At 37.6% G+C, this 23,669-nt stretch overlaps 1 protein-coding gene across 1 annotated transcript in view; it reads left to right on the top strand.

The window, feature by feature from the left end:
• Positions 1-23,669, top strand: part of Frem2 (FRAS1 related extracellular matrix protein 2) — a 176,483-nt gene that overhangs the window by 133,649 nt on the left and 19,165 nt on the right. Inside the window, exons 8-16 of the mRNA XM_005387646.2 lie at positions 1,323-1,532; positions 4,527-4,724; positions 11,414-11,578; positions 12,252-12,434; positions 16,343-16,473; positions 17,484-17,642; positions 19,005-19,308; positions 20,390-20,521; positions 20,757-21,088. Coding sequence (XP_005387703.1) covers positions 1,323-1,532; positions 4,527-4,724; positions 11,414-11,578; positions 12,252-12,434; positions 16,343-16,473; positions 17,484-17,642; positions 19,005-19,308; positions 20,390-20,521; positions 20,757-21,088 — 1,814 coding nt within the window. The remainder of the gene's footprint in view (positions 1-1,322; positions 1,533-4,526; positions 4,725-11,413; positions 11,579-12,251; positions 12,435-16,342; positions 16,474-17,483; positions 17,643-19,004; positions 19,309-20,389; positions 20,522-20,756; positions 21,089-23,669) is intronic.

The following is a 23,669-nucleotide window of genomic DNA, read 5'->3' as shown; positions in this document are numbered from 1 at the left end:
GAGATAGGGAAAGACAGGGAAATATGAGAATAAGAAATAAGACACAGGAAAAGTAAAGCACAGAAAGAGCTGCACGGTGATACAGATATTTTTACAAGTAAATTAAAAACAGATACTACACTCAAACCCTTATGCATTCCAAGCCAAAGGTGATATAAAATGAGAGTCCAGAAGAGCAAAAGGCATGAAAACAAAGAAGGAAGCAGTAAGACTGAACTACCATCCCCTCCTCCCAGTCTTTTTGTATGTAATGATAAAGGATTGAAACATGGTTTTGCTTTAACTCCTTGAAGAGAAGGTATGAACAGTAAACATATATATATTCTATTGTTTGAAAAATAGTAAATGAAAGATGAACTATGTCTTTGAGAATTAAAGCATACTCTCATTGCTCATTGCTGCAGAGAAGTACAGCTACGGTGTGTGGGACACAAGTTATAGCACCTGAAATGTGTTACTTTAATGAATAGACAGTCATGCACCTAAATTAGATGTCCTATAGTACCTCCAGAAATATAGAAATAAGAGCTATAGATATGTAACTAACGTGAACAAAATTAAAAATGTATGTATTTCATGTATCATTTGTGAGCATCTGTGATTGACATGCTGTTTATTTTAGACCTCATTTATATGAGCTTCATTAGAGGAGTCTAATAAGATGGAGGAACTATAGCACAGAAAGCAAAAATAATTAAGCCTATATCCAAGCATTAGACGAAGTACAGAACCTGACCTTTGGTCCACTGCCTCCATAATTATGTAACTGCTAATCTTTTGCCTTTTGTTGAGGAACTTTTCTCTAGTATTATACTGGTCACTTTTTAAAAACTAAGTTATAAATGCATATATTCCTCGTTTAATGACCTACTTGTTTAATGGTTATTTGGAATTACAACCAAGGTATACTGTTGGGACTTCCAACCCACCACTCAGATTTATGATTTGCATTTGAACTTATGATGCAGGAATGTGAGCAGTGTAGCCAAATTGTGGCTTCTTCTACAGCAAAGTACTACTGTAATTTCTGCTGATTGTATTGTACAGTACTATCGTTTCATGATCTGTTACACAATACTGCATGTGAGTTATGCAAGTAACACCAAGTCATCAAGTTGGAGTTTTCTTTGACCATTTCTTTGTTCTGAATATTGTAATGTCCATACAATGTATAATTCCTCATTTAATAATAAATTCATTTAACAATGCACTTACAGGAACAGAACTTCGCTGTTAAAGGAGGAACGTCTGCATACCTATGTAGTTTATTTCTAGTAATTTTTAAAATTTCTCACTAAATAATTCTTTTGCTACTGTCGTAGCTGGAACAGACTATGTGGGAATCAGTCGTAACTTAGATTTCGCACCCGGAGTCAACATGCAGACTGTCCGTGTTACCATTCTGGATGACCTTGGACAGCCAGTGCTGGAAGGAATTGAGAAATTTGAGCTGGTGCTTCGGATGCCTATGAATGCTGCCCTTGGTGAGCCCAGCAAAGCCACAGTGTCCATAAACGACTCTGTCTCTGATCGTGAGTATTTATTGATTTTACATTGATAAGTAAAACGGTAAGCTACTGTTTATATAAATAGCAAAGAGAATGGCAACTTAAATATAAGAATGGCATACCTCTATTCATTTGTCAGTGTTGCCATTAAAAAGAGCTACAGACATGATGGCTTAAACCACAGGAATTTATTGTCCCCAGCTTTTGGCTAGAAGTCAAAACGAAAGTGTTGGCTGAATTGGTTCTTCCTGAGAATGGTCAGGGAAGGATGCTCCAGGCTTCTCTTTCTGGCCAGCCAGTGGTCATCTTGTCGCTATGTCTCTCCATATCCTTTTCCCTGTACCTGTGTCCTGTTTTCCCTTTTACATGAGAACCCCAGTCATATTGGACTAGGGTGTACCATTTGCTTAGGAATGCTTCAAGTTTATCTTTCTTTATGGCACAGGAGTATTGCATTGTGTGTAAATGTGTATGCCACATTTATCCATTCACCTGTTGATGGACATACACACTGTTTCTAATATGTACCTATTATAAGCTGTGCAGCTATAAGCATGAGTATGCCTGTGTCCTTGGAATATGATATCTTTAACTCTTTTGAGAAGATTCCTAGAGGTGGGATTGCTTGTCAAATAGTATTTCTATTTTTAGTTTTTTGAGGAATCTCCACACTGGTTTCTGTAGTGGTTACACCAGTCTATATTCCCACCAACAACATAGAAAAATTTCTTTTTCAATGTAACCTTGCCAACATTTGTTATTATTAGATTTTTTATTTTAAAGAGAATAAAAATAAAAAATAATAAAAATGATACAGAATTTCAGAACAAGATGATAGGAAATTAACAATGGTTGTTATATTGCATACTGTTATCTTCAAAGTAGTTGTTCAGATTACCAGATGTAGGCATGCAAAATTGATCAAACAATTAAAAATTAACTGTTCTTTTCAATCAACCAATGGAAATCAGTAGTACAATTATCTTAGCTACCTTGTGTGTGTATATATATTTCCCTTCTTTCTTTCTTTCTTTATTTTCTTTTCTCCACTCCGTTCCTTCTGAGTTAAGATGGTATCTCAGTGTAGTATTAATTTGCACTTCTCTAATGGCCAATGATGTTGAACATTTTTTTCATGTATGTATTGGCCTTTTTTATTTCTGAGAAGTGTCTATTCATTCCAGTTGACAATATTTTGATTAGGTCTTTTGTTTTGGAGAGTCTAATTTTTTTTAGTTGTTCATGTATTCTAGATGTTAGTCCTCTTTCTGAATAGTTGGTGATTTATTTTTCCATTCTCTATGCTGTCTCTTCACTCTGTGGCTGCTTCTATTGCTGTGTAAAAGCCATTTAACTTGATATCATCCCATGTGTTGATTTTCAGTATTATTTGTTTTGCCATTGAGGTTCTATTCAGAAAGTCCTTTCCTATGCCTATGTCTGCAAGAGTTATACCTGTTTTATCTTCCAGGAGATTAAGTGTTTCTGTTTTAACATTTAGATCTTGGGTTCATTTTGAGTTTAGTTTAGTACATGGTAAGATATATGAGTCTAGATTCAATTTTATGCACTTGGATATCTATTTTTCCCAGCACCATTTATTAAAGAGTCTATATTTCCTCTTTGTTGTTGGCCTCTGTATCGAGGATTAGATGCTGTATGTGCCTGGGATTGCTTCTTCTGTTCTGTTCCACTGATCAGTATTCCTGTTTTGGAGACAGTAGCATTATGTTTTAGTCATCACATCTTTATAATACAGCTTCAAATCTGAGATTGTGATGTCACCTGCTTTACTTTTGTTATTCTGGGTCTCTTCTCATTCCATGTACATTTTAGTTTGTTTTTCTAGCTCTGTGAGAAGTGCTGGAATTTGACTGAGATTACATTAAATCTGTTTATCAGTTTTGGGAGTATAGCTATTTTGATTATATTGGTTACAATATAATCAGGAGCAGGAGCTATCTTTTCATTTCCTTATGTCCTCCTTAATTTCTTCTTTTAAACTGATGTAATTTTCATTGTAGACATCTTTCAATTCCTGATAGGTTGAAACCTATGGGGTTTTTTTCCATGCTATTGTGAATGGCACTGCTATTCTAATTTCTTTTTTAGTGAGTCATTATTAGTGTTTAGGAATTCTATTCATTTTTATATTTATTTTGTATCCTGCAACATTGCCGTATTTGGTTATTAATTCTAGAAGCCTTTTGGTGGAATTTTTTGGGACTTGTAAGTAATGGATCATGTTATCTGCAAGTAATACTTTGACTTCATCCTTTCCGGTACATAACAGTTTTTATTTCTTTCTCTTGCCTGACTGCTCTGGCTAATGTTTTGAGAACTGTGTTGAATAGAAATGGTGATAGTGGACCTCCTTGTCTTGCTCTTGATTTGAGAGGGAAGACTTTTATTATTTCACTACTTAATATGGTATTGTCAGTGGGTTGGTCATAATGACCTTTATCAAATTGAGATAAGGTCCTTCTAAACCTATTTTCTTCAGGGTTTTTATCATAAGGGAATTCTGGATACTCTTCTGACATTGCTTTGGGAATCTAGCCTGTACTAATGAGAACTATATTGATTTGACCCAGCTTAAATGTTACATAATAATTATTCATACAGTTAGTTTTCCCAATATGATCCGCAGTTTTAAACTGTGGTGATAATTATGTGCACAATATTTAGTGTTCCTCATATCAAAAAATTCTGAAAAATTCATGACTAAGCAACTTACGTAGAAAAATCTTCAGATTTTTGTTTTACTACTTTTCAGCATTTTGTTGCATGTCCTCACTTCACAAAATAATCAGAGCAAAATATGAACAAAGAGAATCAAAATCTTAAGGTTAAGTGATTCACTCAAGGTTAAAGCATTAGCAAATGACAGAGTCAAGACTGAGGCCCAATTCTCACTTCCTTTCCCCTGTTCTCTGCGCCAAAAATATCTTCTGAAATGCCATTCTCCTTAAGAAAATTTCTGTTCACTTTGATCCATGAGTTTGTTTGGTTTTGCAGTGCCCAAGATGCAATTCAAAGAAAGGGTATACACTGGTAGTGAAAATGATGGGCAGATAGCTGCAGTGATCCAGAGGAGTGGAGACGTCCAGTACACGTCCTCGGTGAGGTGCTACACACGGCAAGGGTCTGCGCAGGTGATGATGGACTTTGAAGAACGTCCGAACACTGACAGCTCAATCATCACATTCCTCCCTGGTAAGTTTGAGCTTGAAATTTGTTTATGGACTTTGAGGAAGCCAGCTGTTTGTTTAAAAATATTTATGAGGGAAATAAAAGTGCTTTTATCTGAACAAGTTTATAAGATAGCTTTATTTGCACAAATAATAAGGTGAAATAGGTTGCAAAAGTCTGAATGAATGCCATGTTGCTTTCTATACTAACTTATTGATTCCCAGTGATGGGCTATATTGTTTATTCAAAATTTATCCCAGTGGACAAAAGCATGTTGGATATAGATTTCACAATGCTGGAAATGAGAATTAATGTTGAAATGTAATGAAATAAAAGATATCCCACATTTTTAATATGTGTCGAGTACCTTGAATTATTCATTCATGTTAATTCAATTGTTATACTTACTGGAACATATTCTTTTTAAATTTTTATTGGTACATGTTTGTAGTACAATGTGATTACATGCCATGGGGAGTTGGTACACATACATAACATTTCTCATTTCCTTTTCTTAACCCCTCCCCACTTTTCCCTGGAGTTGCTTCCTCAACCTCCCCACATCCTGTTCCACTGATCCACAAGTCTGTTTTTTTTTTCCTGGTGCCATACTGCTTTTTATCACTGTAGCTTTACAGTATAACTTGACGTCGAGAATTTTGATGCCTCCTGTCTTTCCCTGTTGCCCAGAAGAATTACTTTTACTATTCTAAGTCTTTTCTGGCTCCCTGTGAATTTTAGGATTCTTTTCTCTAGTTCTATGAAAAGTGTATGGTATTTTGATTGGGATTACACTAAATGTGTGTAACAGTTTTGGAAGTATGGCCATTTTGACTGTATGGGTTCTGACCATCCAGGAACAGGGGATAACTTTCCATTTTCTGATATCCTCTTTGATCTTCTTTTTCAAAATATTGTAGTTATTATCACAGAGGTCTTTAATTTCCTTGATTAGGTTGATTCCTAGTATTTCATTTTACTTGGTGCTATTGTGAAAAGTTGTTTCCCTAATTTCTTTCTCAGTGGGTTACTATTGAGGTACAGGGATGCTGCTAATTTTTGAGTGTTGATTTTGTATCCTGCTATGCTACTGAATTTGGTTATTAATTCTAGGAATCTTTTGGTGGAGTTTTTGGAATCTTTGTAGATTATATCATCTGTAAATAGTGATAATTTAACGTCTCCCTTCCCTATAAATATCCATTTTATTTTTTCCCTTGCCTGATTGGTCTAGCTAAAGTTTCAAGAAGTATATTGAAAAAGAGTGGGGATAGAAAACATCCTTGTCTTGTTTCTGACTTTAGAGGTCAGCTTCTCTCCCTTTAATATATGATTTCATCAAGTAGTAAGAAAGACCTCGAATACCTATTGTTCAGGGTTTTTATGATGAATGGATGTTAGATTTTGTCAAAGGCTTTTTGTCTATTGAGATGATTGTGTGATTTTTTTTTTTGCTTACTTCTGTTTATGTGGCTATTACATTTATTGATTGGGTTGTGTTAATCCATCTCTGCATATCTGGTATGAAGCCCACACGGTCGTGGTGTATGACACTTTTGATGATTTGTTGCATCGTGTTTGCCAATATTTTGCTGAGGATTTTTGCATTTATGTTCACTAAAGACATCGGCCTAGAATTCCCCCCCCCCACCTTCTCTCGCTCTCTGTCTCTCTCCCTTTCTCTCTCTCTTTCTTGGGTCCTTTTCTGGTTTTAGAATCAAAGTAGTGCTTGCTTCCAGCAATGACTTTGGAAATACTGCCTTTGGAAATACTGCTTCTCTTTTAATTTCACTAAAGAGTTTAAAGAGCATTGACATCAGATGTACTTTAAAGTTCTTGTAGAATTTGGCAGTGAATCTGTCAGGGCCTAGCTTTTCTTAGTTGGTGATCTTTTAAATTTCATCTGAATTTTTCATTTTACTTGAGTACAGGTTCACAAAGTAGTTGCCAATGATCTTCTGGGTTTCAACAGAACCACTGTTATTTTGCCTTTTTTATTTCTAATTGCATGTGTTTGGGTCTTTTCTTTCTCTGTTTTGATAAAATTGGCTAAGGATTTGTCTGTTTTGTTTAACTTTCCAAAGAACCAAATTGATTCATTGCTTCTTTGTATGCTTTTGTAGTCTCAATTTTATTTATTAATGATCTAAGCTTTATAATTTCCTTTTGTGTGGCAGCTCTGGGTTTGGACTGTTCTTGTTTTTCTAGGACCTTGAAGTGCATCGAAAGCTTATTTATTTGAGCTTGTTCTGTTTTTTTGTTGTAGGCATTCACAGTGATAAACTTCATTCTTAGGACTGCTTTCATTGTGTCCCAGAGGTTCTGGTATATTGTGTTGCATTATCATATGATTCTTAGAATTTCTTCCGAGAAATTTCTTCCAAGATTCATTGATTATTCAAGGGGATATTGTTTAATTTCCATGTATAAAACAGAAATGTTGTGATTTCTTTGTCATTGTTTTCTAGTTTCACTCAAGTATGAACTGATAACATGAATGGAATAATTTCAATTCTTTTGCTTTCCTTAAACATGCTTTATGGGCTAGTATGTGGTCTGTTTGGGAAAAAGTCCCATGTGCTGCTGAGAAGAATGTGTATTCTGCTCTTGTTGGGGGAAACATTCTGTAGATATCTATTAAGTCTATTTGTTCAAAGTTTTGGTTCGGCTCTGATATTTCTTTGTTGTCTAGTTGATCTGTTTGTGACACTGAGGTCTTCAGGGCCCCCGTTAAAATTGTATTGGTGTTTATTGGATTTTTCATGTCCAATAGTGTTTGTTTTATGAAATTATGTGCTCCAGTGTTTGGTGCATAAATGTTTATAATTATTATCTCTTCTTGTTGAAATGTTCCCTTATCTAATATGCAGTCACCTTTTTTGTCTTCTGATTAGTTTTGGCTTCAAATCTACTTTGTCTGAAATTAGAACAGCTGTCGGCTTTTTTCTGGGTTCCTACTACATCCCCTGATTTATAATCTGTGAATTTCTTTTGAAATTACATACATTTCTTGTATACTGTATATCATTGGGTTTTGTTTCTGGATCCATTCAACCAATATTTGTCTTCTGAATGGGGAGTTGAGACCATTCACATTAAGTGTTATTGCTGAAAGATATTGATTTATTTTTGTCATTGTATTGTTTTTCCTGTTACTGATTTCCTTATTATTTTTGTAGTTTTTAGCTACTCATTCTGCCATATGTATTCATTCTTTTTGAGATAATGGCATTGTCTCTTTCTAGGATATCCTTGGGAATTTTTCATAATGTTGGTTTGGTGGTCATGAATTTCTTGAGGTATTCCTTGTCATGGAAATACTTTATTTCTCCATCAATTTGAAAGATAGTTTTGCAAAGTACATAAGTCAAGTTTGAAGGTTGTTATGTTTTAGGGCTTGGAACACATCACTCCGAGCCTTCTTGGAATTAAGGTTTGTGTTGAGAAGTGTGCTTTAATTCTAATGGGTTTACCTTTAGTTTTGACTCATCACTTTTCTCTAATGGCTTTTAATATTTTGTCTCTGTGATAGATTTCTGTTACTTTAAAAATTATATGGCATAGGGGCTGGGGATTTAGCTGGAGCTGGGTATTTAGCCTGGGCTAGGGATTTAGCTCAGTGGCACAGCACCCGCCTGGCAAGTGTGAGGTTGTGAGTTCCATTCCTAGTACTGGAAAAAAAAAAATTTAAAAACAAAAAAGAAAATTATATGGCATAAAAAGGTTCTTTTTAGGGTGTGATGATTTGGGGTTCTATGTGCTTCATCACTTATCTGAATGTTTATTTCTTCCTCTATATTTGGGAAATTTTCTGCCATTGTTTTTGGGAACAGGTTTCTTATGCCATTTGTCATGTCTTCTGGTTTTCAGTTATTCCTATTACTCTTAGATTAGTCTTCTTTGCACCATCTAGGAGCTGCTGGATTCATTTTTTCATGTTATCTTGTGGCCTTTAAGGTATCTTTGAGTAATTGATCTTTAAAGGCATCACTGTCTTCTGGCTCCGGAATTCTGTCCTCACACTGGTCGTTTCTGCTGCCCATACTTTCAATATAATCTTTAATCTCCTGGATTTCTGACTGCAACCTTTCGTAGGCTCCAATTCTTTGCTACACTGGTTGTTCGTGTTTTGTACCATTTTGTTTAGTTCATCTAATTTTTATTAGTGTTTTCTGAAAGGTCCTGAATCATTTTTGCTATTACTTCCTCTACCTATTTAGTTGTATTTTCTGTCATTTCACTGAGTACCTCATTAATCTATTTTCTAACATCCTACATTATCTTTTAGAATAATTTAGTGTGTAGTATATACTGTTCTCCTCAATCTCCTCCAACTGGCTTTCGGGTAGTTGGGAGTTTTGCCTTGTCTCTTCATGCTTCAAAAATTATGTGGCCAATATCAAGAAAGTCAGCTACAGTAGTATTATACAATTTATAAGTATTAACAGCTATGACAACCAATTATGTAACCCCCTTTGCCCTTGAGAAGAAATCTAAAATTAAATATTGGATTTCTTAAGCATAAACTTTAATACAATCCAGCTATTGACCCGCAGCTAGTATGCACCAAATGCAACAGCTATATCTCCTCTAATGGTAGACGAGTATTCAATAGTAATGTATAGAGTCAACTATCTAAAGACTAACAAAGCTTTATAAGTATACTATTAAAGATATAATGGACTTAGGGCATGGGAATGCAAGAAGAAAAATTTGAACCTTAAACTATTAAAATATGAGAAGAAGGAGAAAGAATGAAACAAGGGACCCTAATGGGGGTAGAGGGATATTTATCTAACTAAATAGGGATAACAGAAAAAAATGAGAATTAAATGATGAAAAAGAAAGAATATCATGAATAAAAGTATGAGAGAAAAAGTTAAAGGGAAACAAATTTTTAAAAAGAGGGCAGAGATTAACATGAAGCCAGAAAAAAGTAAGAAAAAGAGATAGAACAAAAAAGAAGCAAGGAAAGTGGGCAAGGAGGAATTCCCCTACCCTCTATGAACTAGTAAGAAAAAGAAAGAAGAAAAAATAGTGCACTCATAAGAGAAAAAAGAAGGGAAGAAAAAGGCAAAAAAGAAATTTTGGTTATTTTGGATGCATGACTTTCTTCCAGAATCTATAGTTTAGGAGCAAGATCCAAGTCAAGGCATATCCCTGTTTATGCTGGTAGATAAAGAAGGCAGTCAGACCCCAGATCTATGTGGATACAGACACCAGCAGATAGTAGAACAAGGATGCTAGTGCCAGGGCTTTAAAATCTCAGGCAACTCAGACTGAGCCTGGCCTGAGAGCTGTGCCTATATCTTTTACCCCAAACACATGATGGAGTCTTTTTCCAGCCTGTTATCTGATAGCGAGCTATCTCCAGTGGAGGTCCTTCACCCAGTTACTTCAGAAACATAGCACTGGAAGCCGCTGAGCAGAGCCAAGTGGCTACTCTGGGAAGCAGGTTCAAAGAAGCCGCCCTTCTTCAGAGTGGCGTCGCAGCAAACACCCTCTCCAGGGCAATGGTAGACACTTGTATTAGAGTCACTCACCAGCTGCTGCTTGTAGAAGCACACACTGGTAGCAGAGTCCTGTCCTTTCCTTGCAGATCACAGCTACCACTGACCCGGTCTACTGTGCTGCAGTGTTACACCATAAGAAGTTTCTTGGGCTGGGGATATAGTTCAGGGGTATAAGCACCTGCCTGGTAAGCACAAGGTCCTGAGTTTGATTCCTGATACCAAAAAGAAAAAAAAAAAAACAAATGATTCCGAGAAATTTCTTTCAGAGCAAGTGCAGAGGGTCCTAAAATCCCTCGTGGATCCCAGGGAACAAAGTAGTATCTCTTTGTTTCTTCTCCAAGTTGTTTTCCAGAGTCTGGATATCAAATCTCAGATAGGTTGAGTTGCTGTCACTCCCCACTCTATGATCTTTTTTCCCTTGAAATATGCTCTTTTAAAAACATAAGTGTACAGAAAGATTTCCCTATGTGAATATTTATACAAAGTTATTTACAGTAAGAAAAGGTTGAACACAAATAGTCAACAACTGAAGAATTGTTTATTTGATCACCTATCTCGTGGTATAACTTATGGTCATCAAAAAAGTTTTTAAAAATTATTGAGACAAGAGAAAGTTCAAGCTATAATATTGCTCCCCCTTGTCAGAGGCAGGGACATAATTGTTCTTAGCTCAGTGATTTGTTTAATAAAGCAACAGTTAGTATTACCAGTCAAACTGTAATTATACAGTCAAATTAACAATGACCAACCAGTACAAATCTACTAGATTTGCTTCCTGATCATAGTACTAGGAATTCATAAAGAAAATTGGCCATTTTCTCTTTCCCTTGCTTTCTATGATGAATGACAGAACTTTAAAATAGAAATTACAGGGGCTGGGGATACATCTCAGCATCACAGTACTTGCCTGGCAAGTGCAAGGTCCTGAGTTCAATTCCCCATACCAAAAATTTTTTTAAAAAATAAACTACAAATTATAGAAGTTCCCTATGCAAACAAGAGCCTATTCTTGCATGTATTTAAACATTTATTTAATTATTCAGTAACTAGTTATTAAAGGCTTGTTACAGTGGTCTTTGCACTGATACAGCAAAAGAAAAGCAACATCTTCACTCGTGTGATGCCTTCGTCCTAGTTGTTCCTGTATCCTTCTTAGCCTGTGGGATGTGACTGACCTACTGACATTATTATTTGCTGCAGGTGAGACTGAAAAGCCCTGTATCCTTGAGCTGATGGATGACACATTCTATGAGGAGGTAGAGGAACTCCGCCTAGTACTTGGCACTCCACAAAGCAACTCCCCCTTTGGGGCTGCAGTTGGTGAACAAAATGAAACTCTGATAAGGATCCAAGATGATGCTGACAGTAAGAGGCTATTGCTTATGCTCAGCTGTGAACTGGGAATGGAAATCTATTCTTGTTAAGGTCTTAGGTGGCTCAGAAAATAACAACTCTTTCTGACTAGGGGTTGAGAGCGATTGAGAGGAAAACCATTAAGATGTAGAGGGGACAAGGGGCTGGGGATTTAGCTCAGCGGCAAAGCGCCTGCCTGGCAAGCACAAGGTTGTGAGTTTGGTCCCCAGTACCAGAGAAAAACCAAAAAGCAAAAAAAAAAAGATGTAGAGGGGACAAATCAAACTACTAAAACTGACAAAGTTGGGGGCTGGGAATGTAGCCTAGTGGTAGAGTGCTTGCCTAGCATGCATAAGGCCATGGGTTTTATTTGGGTTTTTTTGTTTGTTTGTTTGTTTGTTTCCGGTACCAGGAATCAAACTCACGACCTTGCACTTACCAGGCAGGTGCTGTACTGCCGAGCTAAACCCCCAGCCCTAGGTCATGGGTTTTATAGCCAGCACCACTAATTTAAAAAAAACTGGGCAACACTTGTCGGTTCCTCCTTCCTCATTCACTGCAAACACTGAGGAAACAGAGAAGTCAGGAGTGTATCCTCCTCTGTGAAAGGAAGCATTAGAAATGAGCAGGGGGGGGGGGGACCTGTTTACCTTACTAAATTTGCCTGTGTGTTCCACAATTGCAGAGGCTGTGATCAAATTTGGAGAAACCAAATTTAGCATCACAGAGCCCAAAGAGCCAGGACAGTCTGTGGTTGTAAAAATTCCAGTGATTCGCCAAGGAGACACTTCTCAAGTTTCCATCGTGAGAGTCCACACAAAGGACGGCTCAGCCACCTCTGGGGAAGACTACCACCCTGTGTCGGAAGGTAGGGGGGTCTCAGGGCTGTCACCGGATGGACCATGCCAACACTGTGTACTGGGTGCTGTACCTTTAAGAAAAAGAGAAACATCCAACGGAAATGTAAATAGATATGCTTTCTTGAACGCTTTCCTTTAGAGAAATAAAGACAATAATGTATTTCTAGGATTTCCCTTTTTGACTCATTGGGCTTCCTTTATGACTCTCTTGTGTTAGGGGCTTATGGAAACTTTGGATAGACATGCTAGAAGACTTTCTGTTTTGAGTGTACTTTAAACCTTTGGCTGGTTTTATTGTCATCTCTTGAATGGACATTACCTGATAATTTTCCTGTAGGTTTATGTTACACTGAAAATGTGCATGATAACTGTGATGAGAATTTATTGTAAGTTAGAGAACACTTGTGATCTAAACCTTTTGTTTGTTTGTTTGTTTGCTTGAAGCTTGGAAAGCCTTTATCTTGTGGACAGGAGGGAGTGGAAAGTCATATAACTCTCAGACCTTTAACATTTCTTCTTAACAGTGACAAAGGATGCTGTCGGATTCAGAAAAAAGCAGTTGAGCTATGTAATTCTATTTTAAATTTATAAATGAGATCTAGCATGGAGTCAATTAATGCTTTACCTCTCAACCTCAAATACTGGGACGTCTCAGCTGACTTGTTTTATTAGTAAACATTTGCAGCAAGTAATGATTGCATCCACCATGAGGAGCTGGTATACGTACATAATGCATCTTAATTATTTTTATTTGCCTTCCTCTGGCTCCCCTCCTTCCTAATGCTATAAAGTTTGGGGCCAATTAAGGACAGTAAGAGTGTGGTAAAGCCAGCTGGGGTGGCACATGCACTCTGGGAGGATGGGGCAAGAGAATTGCAAGCTAGACCGCAGCCTGGGCAACTTAAAACCCTGTCTCAAAGGAAAAAGAAAATAAAAAATGAAAAGGACTGAGAACATATCTCTCTGTGAATTTCTCAGTTCAATCCTCAGTACTGCAAGACCATGAGTTCTCTAAGACTCATGTAGGAGCCTCGTAAGGATGGTTTTCATATCTCTTCTGCATATTTCTATGAGTAATTAGCACGAATAGATTCTTCTCTCTCTTCCTCTCCCTGCTCATCTCTGAATTCTTTTCTTCTTTTTTTTATTTTTGCGGTACCGGGGATCGAACTCACCACCTTGCACTTGCCAGGCAGGCGCATATGCCACTGAGCTATATCCCCAGCCCTTGAATTATTTTCTGACAGATAAACATAAACTGATATCAAAAATAAAGTTTATGAACTATTTGGTCTTCTACTTATCCTTAGTTCTTGACAACCATAGTACTGCAGGCATTCATCTTGATGTTCTAACCCACCAGCAAATTTAAAAGTGACTAGTAGATGTTACTGAATCAGTAATGAATTTAGGTAATAGAAGAAATAACATCTTCTACAAAGACAATATTTTTTTTCCTACATATATGGTAAAAATTTGATACACTATAGCTTCAAATTTACCCTCAGATTATTCTGAGGTGATAAATCACATGTAATCCAAAAGAAGAAAAAGGAAAAGAGATTAGCTACTAAAATGCAAGGTCTAAAATCAGTCCTTTCTAAAATGAACAGATTTTACATGAAGGAAAACCCTTCCAAATATTGGAAATATGACCGTTAGCAAAAATTGTTTTTCTTAGAAATAAAATGATTATTTTTGCTAAAACACAAAACAAAATTATTTCTATGTAGTGAAATGATAAAGAAAGTCAGATAAAAGTGACATAATGCTCCCAGGCATGGTGACATACACCCATAATCCCAAGTGCTGGAGAGGCTGAGGCAAGGAATTGCAAGTTGGAAGGCAGCCTGAACAATTTAGAGAGCCTGTCTCAAAATAAAAAATAAAAAGGACTGTAGGTAGAGTACCCCTTGGTTCAATCCCCAGTACTGGAGGTAAAGAAAAGTTAAATAATACTAAGTCATTGTGTCTTTTATCCCATTGGTGTGAACCTTATGTTTATAATAAAAACTTATGAAATTTTATTTTGATAAAACATGCTATAGTTTTTCCTTTTATAGCCTAAACTGTAGGCTATTGAGGTCATTGCTCTGCAAATAAGAAAAAATAAATATAAAAGTTGAAAAAATTGGTGGTGAAAAGTAAAGTGACAGATGAAGACAAATGTGATTTTAAAACTTGACTATCACCTACCAAATATGCAATCAGAAGGAAATCATTTCAATGCTGAAATTATTTTTGCTTGCTTAGACCATTGGTTTGGAGAACCCAGGGTTATAAAAACTTGAATGCTTACAAAGTTAAGACAAGCAACGAAAATGAGTGAAGAGAGCGAAATGCAAAGGAAAAATGGAGTGATTGGAATATTCTTGAAACAGAAATTTTCTCCTATGTTGAGAAAAGCCTGGACTACCATAGCCACCTATTATCATGCAGGAGGGCACAAAAGAACTCAAACATCTCTTTTTCTTTTTGTTTTTGTTTTTTGGTACCTAGAGGATCAAACTCAGGACCCTGTGCTTGCCAGGCAGGTGCTTATGCCTCTGAGCTATATTGCTGGCTCTCAAACATCTCATTCTTTGGTGAAATCCCCAGATTTTTAAGTGATGGAAGCTAGCTTTTAAATTTCACATCACATAGAACAAACCAAATTATCTGCAACATCACATTGCATATCTCAAATAAACATAATAAAATGCTAAACTATAAAGCATAATTATGCAATGTAACTTTAAATTATGAAATGATTAAAATAATTATAAATAAAATTATAAAATGTAATTTTGAAAAATAAAATCAAAAACAAGGTAGTAGGTGAGAAACTGTTAGTTTCATCCACTGGATCAAGAACCCTGAGTTCTGTCAGGGCTGGAGAAGTCTAGGACTGACAAATACAAAGAACATGCCATGGCTCAGGGGGATCTAATTTTAAAGATGTCTAGGTTACTAGCTCCCTTTTAAAGAAATGCAATTGATAATTTAAAAATTGAAATAGAAAAAAATACACTAGGAATGCATTTCTTTTCCTGCTAGACTCAAAGAATTTATAATTGATTAAACCACAATTATATCAGAAAGCAACATTTATTATCTCCTCTGTTTGGAATGACTGTGATTTATATTTTTTGTATTTTTCCTCTGATCCTGATTCTCAAAAGGCACAGTAAAATCAACAAAGTAATTTATTCAAGTTTGGTAGTATGGGCAGTTGCTTATTCAGGGTTTTAATAGAATCCAATGATTTTCAACATCTTGAAATTTTTAAAATTAATGCTTAAAAAATTCTGATAAATGGATATAATCTGATGACAGTGAAGCAATTCTTTTAGTGAAAAGGAACAGGGTGAGGGAGAAACCACTAATATTTATCTATAATAACTTTTCTAAATTTTCAAGAACAACAACAGAAAGAAATGTTTTTGAAATATAATTTGATATTGCATCTAAAAACAGTTTTATATCCAGCTTATCTGCACGTATATCATAAATACCATTCACAAATATATCTTCAGTCCCATTCATATGGCATGGATCCCATTGGTTTAGAAATTCTGGGGAACAAGAGCTGAGTTTGATTGTCCTCAATATGAGAACTGATGATTGTTCTCTAACTCGGCAGTTTTTCAAACTGTGAGGCAGTGAATCAATTTAGCGACTTATGATTAGGGTTTCCCTTTGGACAGCGTAGAAAACAAAAAAGGAAAAGAAGCGATTACAGCACAGCATGGATAGTAGGAATTAGTGATGTTTGTGAAACCTTTGCTTCTCTTTTGCACACACATGCACATACATGCACATATACTGGGCCGCAATGTAAGATGTATTTTTCACTGTAGACCACAGTCAAAGAACTTGCCTGCATTTCTAACATTCATATGCAAAAGATTTAAATTCTTGATTTGTGCATTTGTAGAAATTGAGTTTAAGGAAGGAGAAACTCGGCACATTGTTGAAATTGAAATAATCTTCGATGGGATAAGAGAGATGCGAGAAGCCTTCACCGTTCACCTAAAACCTGATGAAAACATGATAGCAGAGACACAGGTAAGTGCTGAGATGTGTTAATAAACTGGTGACCAGTATTTTATCAGAGCAGATACATGTAAGAAACCACATACGGTAGGTACAATGAAGACGTGAGACTCTGTCCAAGCTTTATATAAGGGTGTTCATAATCCCTTGTCACCACTGAAATAAATTTTGCCCTGATTAGATTGTAAGTGGGAAATTCTTCTCTTTCTTTGACAAGTGCTGTTCATAACCCACAGTAGCTCACTCCTTCCCTCCTCCTTTCCCTCAGTCGGTAATGACGGAACTTGGGTTTGAACTCCAGATACAAAGCATCATCTCAGCACACAGAAGACATATTAATCCAGCCCTACAACTCATTAAAACTTACTTTTTCACCCAAAAAATAGTTTAACAACTTTCAAAAGTCCACTTGTTCCTCCTCATTTGATTAAACTGTGATGCCCAAAGGCTTATACCTAAACTACAGTGGTCCTAGAACTTGTTTTTATGTTCAATTCATGTGTGTTATATCAGCAACAGTTTTTCCTCAGGATAGATGTAATTTCCACAGAGTTTTGGCTTTTACACTGAAAAGAATTCTTTAAGTTTTTAGCTAATCTGAGGAACAGGTCAATTTAATAATATCTATACTTATTTATTGTATCATTTTTATTATTTGTGATTATTATTATTATTATTACTTAAGAAAAAACATTCCTCTACTTTGACCTCATCTTAATAATTTTTACTCCACTCCACCAACACAGTTTTATCTACTGTCACTGTAACTGGAGAAAAAATCATAGACCCCAATTACCTTTTGGGCCACTGGTCAACCTTTGAATTAGCTGCCCCAGGCTCAGAAGCCCTCCCCTGGAACCATGAGATGTGAGCAAGTTGTCAGCATCACCTGTTACTCTGCAGGGAGAGATGGGACAATTTTTATCACAGATTCCATGGGCATCATGAATATTGTCCAGCACGAAGGAAATGCCAGAAGTCTAGCATTTAACTAATCAGTGACGATTATCTTTTTCTTTCAGATGACCAAAGCCATTGTGTATATAGAAGAAATAAACAGCATGGCAGATGTCACTTTTCCTTCTGTTCCTCAAATTATGTCCTTGCTGCTGTATGATGACACTTCCAAAGCTAAGGAGGGCACCGGACCTGTGTCTGGCTACCCTGTCATCTGCATTACGGTGAGTAGGAAATTAAAAAGATTGAGAGAAATTGCAAGGCCATGATGTAAAATAATTGTAAACCTCAATCCTGAAGAAATCGTAAAGAAGCAAATGGGAAAATTCTACAAGGTTTATAGTTTAAACTTTAAAAAAGAACAGACAACATTAATTAAATGAGCTCCCACATTTGTCCTTCCGCTAACAAAGGAAGGTACTGGAAGAAAAGTAGGAGTCCATTTGTTAATTAATGTGTACACTGAGTATGACCTAACAGACTGTCACTACTAGAAAAATAAATAAGGCACGAACTAAGTAAGGTGCTCCAAAACTTTAAAAATAAGAAACAGAAAAGCACAGCACTTTGTAGCTAAAAAAAAAAAAAAAAAAAAAAGCAAGATGTGATCATTATGGTAAGAATGTTACAAATTAAGAACTAGAGCTGAGACACTATGTATGAGGGATACTTAAAAAGGCCAGGTAGAATTTTGATAGTTTAACAGTAAGCTAAGGGAAGATCATTCCAAAAATAAGTTATCACAAAAACAGCAATTAAAGAGGAAAGAGCAGAAGAAATATGATTGTCATTACTTTTATACTTGCCCTCTCTTGCTCTAAATTATAAGCTCTTACTAGCAAAAGCTGTGACTTACCAATTTTTATATTACAATAGCCCTAGTGTAGCAACCTAGCTATAATAATAGGCAATAAATACTTAGTGAATTAACCAGGCATAAATAATAATTTGGTACCAAATTATATAAATCCCTCAACACTGCATTGAGGAGCTTGAGCTTCACTTGTTGGATGGCAGGGAGCTCTTACACAGAAGAATGGCATGATTAGAAGGTTATGTCAAAGGGTTAGTGGTGCAGTCGTGTTTCACTTGGCTGGAGAAAAAAAGGACATGAGTTGGCCCAGAAGATGGTGGTGGGAATGGATAGGAAAAGACCAACTATAAAAAACTGCAAGAAAGCTACAGTCAAGTTCGCTCACCCACTAGACATGGAAAGAAGGGAAGAAACCACTACTGATAGCTAATTAGTGCTCCTGCTGGCCCTGGCACTGGGACCAATCCCCAAAGAGAGGTGGGCTCTAACACCCTTGTTAGGGATGGAGAAGGGGAGAAGAGGGTCATGGGGGAAAGAGGAGTCAAGATAATTCAGCAACTCCGGGGGTTCAAGACACAAGGCTGTGGTTAACGATTTTGCATATATTAAGTGAGAGGCTGTTTGAAATTCAAGCTTAGAGTTCATAAAAGCTCATCGATGGGATTTGAAGTTTGGACACTTCATGAAAATACTAAGATAGCAAGATCTTGAGAGGAACCACATCCACACTGTTCTACAGAGCGTTCCTAACATTGTTATTTGTTTCGCATAGGCATGCAACCCCAAATACTCAGACTACGACAAAACAGGCTCCATCTGTGCAAGTGAGAACATCAATGACACTCTGACCCACTACCGATGGCTGATCAGTGCTCCCGCAGGCCCCGATGGTGTCACCAGCCCCATGAGGGAGGTGGACTTCGACACATTTTTTACATCCTCCAAGATGATCACCTTAGACTCCATATACTTTCAACCTGGCTCCAGGGTGCAGTGCGCGGCCCGTGCTGTAAACACCGACGGCAACGAAGGCCTGGAGCTCATGAGCCCCATCATGACCATCGGCAGAGAGGAAGGTAAAGGCATTGCCTGAGGCTCCCCGAGATACAGAGAACTGTGACCGATGTCTAACTTCAGGTTACTGTTTCAAATATACCATGAGCCCCACAGTGTCCTGCAAAGTAAAAGTCTACTTTTACAGAATACTCATTAGAAAAAAGTTACTCATTCTATAGTTTGGTAGCACCTACTATGCGCCAGGCTAAGCACTTTATGCTAGCAACATGAAAAGTAAGGCCAGAACCCCATCCCCAAGGAGTCCTGAGGAAAGATGATGACAGACGCATATCTGAGTCTGGATAAGACACTGAAAGGTGACACGGGCAGCAATTAGTTCTGCCCTGGGTAGGTCAGGAAAACTCATCACAGAGGTGATGCTTGGGTGGAATCTGGAAAACATGAACAGCGACTCTTGGAAGCATGAAAGAACACAGAGTGTACTGAGAGTGACAGAGTCATGGGGAGCTTGTGAGAGGAAGAGGAGGAAGGATCAGGAGACGAAGAAGGGTAGAAAGCCTGTGCTTCTGGTTTGAAAAAACGGTGCCTGTGCCATGCAAGGAGCACGCTGGTTATTGCACGGGCAGAAGTTTGCAAGGGTAGGAAGGGAAGGGCAGTCCAGGTAGAATGGTATGTGCACCGCTCTTACCTTGTAACTAACTGCAAGGGAGGCTACAGCCAAGGATGAACTGGGGGTGGGGTGCAGGATATAGGGATCTGCAGGTTAGACCTAGAGCCTCATCAAGATTGTGAGGCAAATGTTCTATCCTGAGCACATCTGCGGCCCAAAATTGGGCTCTTTCAAATGATTATATGTATGTTTTTATTTCTAGAATCCCTCTTTGCAAATAGCATTCAGAAGTACATTTAGGATTTGAGATGTATTCCTAAAATGCTAAGAAGCGGCTAGAATGTGAGCTGCAATGACCCCCCACTGCCATGGTCTTTGGCTTCCTTATGATACACTTTCTAAACCACATCTTAGTCCACAGGGGATTTTAAAGTATGTAAGACAGTAATAGCACCAATTATTAAATATTCTTCAGGTGTCAGGTGTCATCCGTTACCTTCTTTAGCTTAAATGTGTCCATTTTCTTTGAGGTCTCTGTCAGCCCCGCATGCCTGGGGTAGTGGGTGCCGAGCCATTCTCAGCTAAATTACGCTACACAGGCCCACAGGACCCGGATCACCCAAATCTCATCAAGCTCACCGTCACCATGCCACACATAGATGGTAAGTGATGGGGTGAAGCAAGTCCATGGAGGAGTACTGGACTCCTAAATTACAAAGCTCAAGTAAGTGTTCGGTTTACAGTTTGAACATCAAGTCTCTGTACTGCTTTCAGCTCTTTCTGCCCTCTTTCTATCCAGTTGTGAAAAGTCTGACCACACAGGCATTGTTTAAAATTAAGTAAATCTAGCCTATGTCCAGACTCGAGACAAACCTTGGTGAATGTGCTTCCCTGTAGGCATGCTTCCGGTCATCTCCACCAGGGAGCTCTCCAACTTTGAGCTGACCCTTAGCCCTGATGGCACAAGGGTGGGGAACCACAAGTGCTCCAACCTTCTGGATTACACGGAAGTGAAGACTCACCATGGCTTCTTGACGGATGCTACAAAAAATCCAGAAGTCATTGGAGAGACCTATCCTTACCAGTACAGTGCGCCTCTCAGAGGGTCCAGCACCTTACGCTTCTACCGGAACCTGAACCTGGAGGCCTGTCTGTGGGAGTTTGTCAGCTACTATGACATGTCAGAGCTCCTCACGGACTGTGGAGGCACCATTGGGACTGACGGACAGGTACGGATTTTTAGCTTCTCAGCTGCAGTCACTGGATAAACTGAGTGCTTTGTTCTATAGATAGGTCTTTTAGTACATCTCAACTCAGATCTTAGGGACGTAGATCATTAATCAGAAGAGGGACCAGACAATTGACATGGATGTTAGATAACCCCTGTCAATGTCTGGATAACCCCTGTCAATGTCTGGAACAATGTCTGGAACAAAATATATATGTTTTAAATAATGGATCAGGCAGCATTCACTTTGTATCAGAAGTACAGTGCATCATCATTGGCTGAGACTCTGAATCTACTCTGGCATCTAAAGATCCAAATACTTATTATCTCCAAAGTACACATTATTATATTCTGTTTACACGCTTAGGTACCAGTGATACTGTACCAAACCTAAAATGAGGATGGACAACATGTCACGGGGATTATCATAGAGAATCAAAGTATGTTGGGTATAGTTTAAAGTGGTAATGAGTATTTGAACACAAGCAATGATCTGTCTTATTTGGACTGAACAAAAAGTTATAAAAGTAGGTTTATATATTAAAGTGGTGAGTGGTATGCAGAATATATCATATCATTCAAAATTTAGCCAAGGAGAGACTAAACTCCTAGAGGAATTGACAGTTCCTAATTTGCTTTAGGCTATATTCTTAAGGTGTTAAAAAATAAAGCAAGTACAGTAGCAACAAGGAAGATAGATGGTAGCTCACTCTCAGGTTAATCCCACAGCAAAGCTGTGGAACTTGACAAGTTCAGCATGTGCTGATGTTGAATGAACAGGTATATATCTTGGCTAAGAACCCAGAAGGCATGAAGCACCTTAATAGCCTCCTCTAAAAGCAGCGATAGTAAGTAACTTTCATGAATTAGTGGAAATATTCCTCAAATAAAATATCAACTGTGAAGACAGCATGACATGGCAGAAAGGGCCCAGATACTAAAATCAAGCAAACCAGACTCCGATTTGGTTCTGAAACTCTCTACTGTGTGTGCTCAGGCACATTAGTTAAACCTCCATAAAAGGCAGCTCTTCAGGCCCTTCTGTCCCAGTCTGTCCTTGCCATCTTAGTTCCAGGCAATCACTGTGCAGACAGCTTTTATTAACCTCTAATTGCTTTTGTCAGGAGCAAAAAAGCAAGCGCAAGGTCATGAGTTCAATTCCTGGTACCGGAAGAAAAACAAAAAACAAAACAAAACAGGAGCAAAAAAAAAAAAGAACTGAGTTTTTCTTTATGTGTTAAAAGCTACCAAGTTCCTGCATTTTATGTGTGATTGAAAATCTGTCTTGACACGTTCCAACAGTGTGTTCTGCTGTCCCGGACTTCCCAGTGCCAATAATTTAATGTATGGGAAAGGGCTGTCAAGGTGAAGGTATCAGCTGAAAATTCCAGGATAGTTTTCTTTTAAGAGCATTGAAGGTCTGAGCACTTTGCCTGTAGCTATATTTGGCTGATACCAATAAATGCATCAGCTATCTTAATCATTCATTGCAGAAAGAGTCAATAAAACTACTTAGAAGGAAACATTTGGAACCATAGGCACAAAGATTTCCTGAGCAGGACCCCAATAGCAGAGAAAATAATATCAAGAATCAACAAATGGATTACATCAAATTAAAAATTTTCTGCACGGCAAAGGAAGCAATTTGAAGAGAAAACACAGAATGGGAGAAAATCTTTGCTAGCTACTCCTTTGGTAGAGGGTTAACATCTAAATGATATAAAGAACTCAAGAAATTAATTCAAAGAAATATAATGCAATCAGTAAAAAGGCAAATGAATTGAGTAGACACTTCTCAAAAGAAGTACAAATGGCCAATAAGTATATGAAAAAGAAGTTCAACATTATAAACTATTAAGAAATGCAAATCAGGGGCTGGGGATTTAGCTCAGCGGCAAAAGTGCCTGCCTGGCAAGCGCAAGGTCGTGAGTTCGGTTCCCGGTACCGGAGAAAAAACCAAAAAAAAAAAAGAAATGCAAATCAAAACAACACTGAGATTCCATCTCACCCTGGTCAGAATGGCTATCATCAAGAATACAAAAAAAAAAAAAACCAAAGACATAGCAAGGGTGTGAGATAAAGAAACCTCCTACCCTGTCCTAGGGCATATAAACTAGTAAACCACTATGGAAAGCACTAAGAATGTTCCTCAAAAACTAAAAATAGAAATACCAGCTGCATCACCAATAAAAGTCAGAAGAGAAAAGAGATGAAAACCTTTTTATACCCATGACAGCAAGGATGGTTTTAAAAATAGTCCTAGACTGTTGGTTTACCTAAATCTCTGGAATAACTGCTACCACAGAACTGGTCCCTAGGGCCCTCTATATTACAGTCACTATGGTAAACTGCTCCTTCATATGTAAATGTTTCCTCCAAGGGGACAGACCATTAAAAGGTCTACTTTTGCCCCAGAGGCTGTTCGGCCACACATAGGAGTGCAAAAAGACTAGGTGATGTTTCTTTGGAGTCTGGGTTTCAAAGGAGTCCTAGCTTTTAAGTATGCATATCAAGAGCTGGGGCAGGGGTCAAGTTTCATACTGAGCTTCCCATTTTGAAAAACAGTAAGGGAAGAGAAGGTG

The sequence above is a fragment of the Chinchilla lanigera genome, unplaced genomic scaffold, assembly GCF_000276665.1.
Source record: "Chinchilla lanigera isolate Chin_1 unplaced genomic scaffold, ChiLan1.0 scaffold00030, whole genome shotgun sequence".
Classification (NCBI taxonomy): Eukaryota; Metazoa; Chordata; class Mammalia; order Rodentia; family Chinchillidae; genus Chinchilla; species Chinchilla lanigera.
Note: the sequence above shows the minus strand (reverse complement) of the source record. Positions and strands in the feature narration are given on the sequence as shown.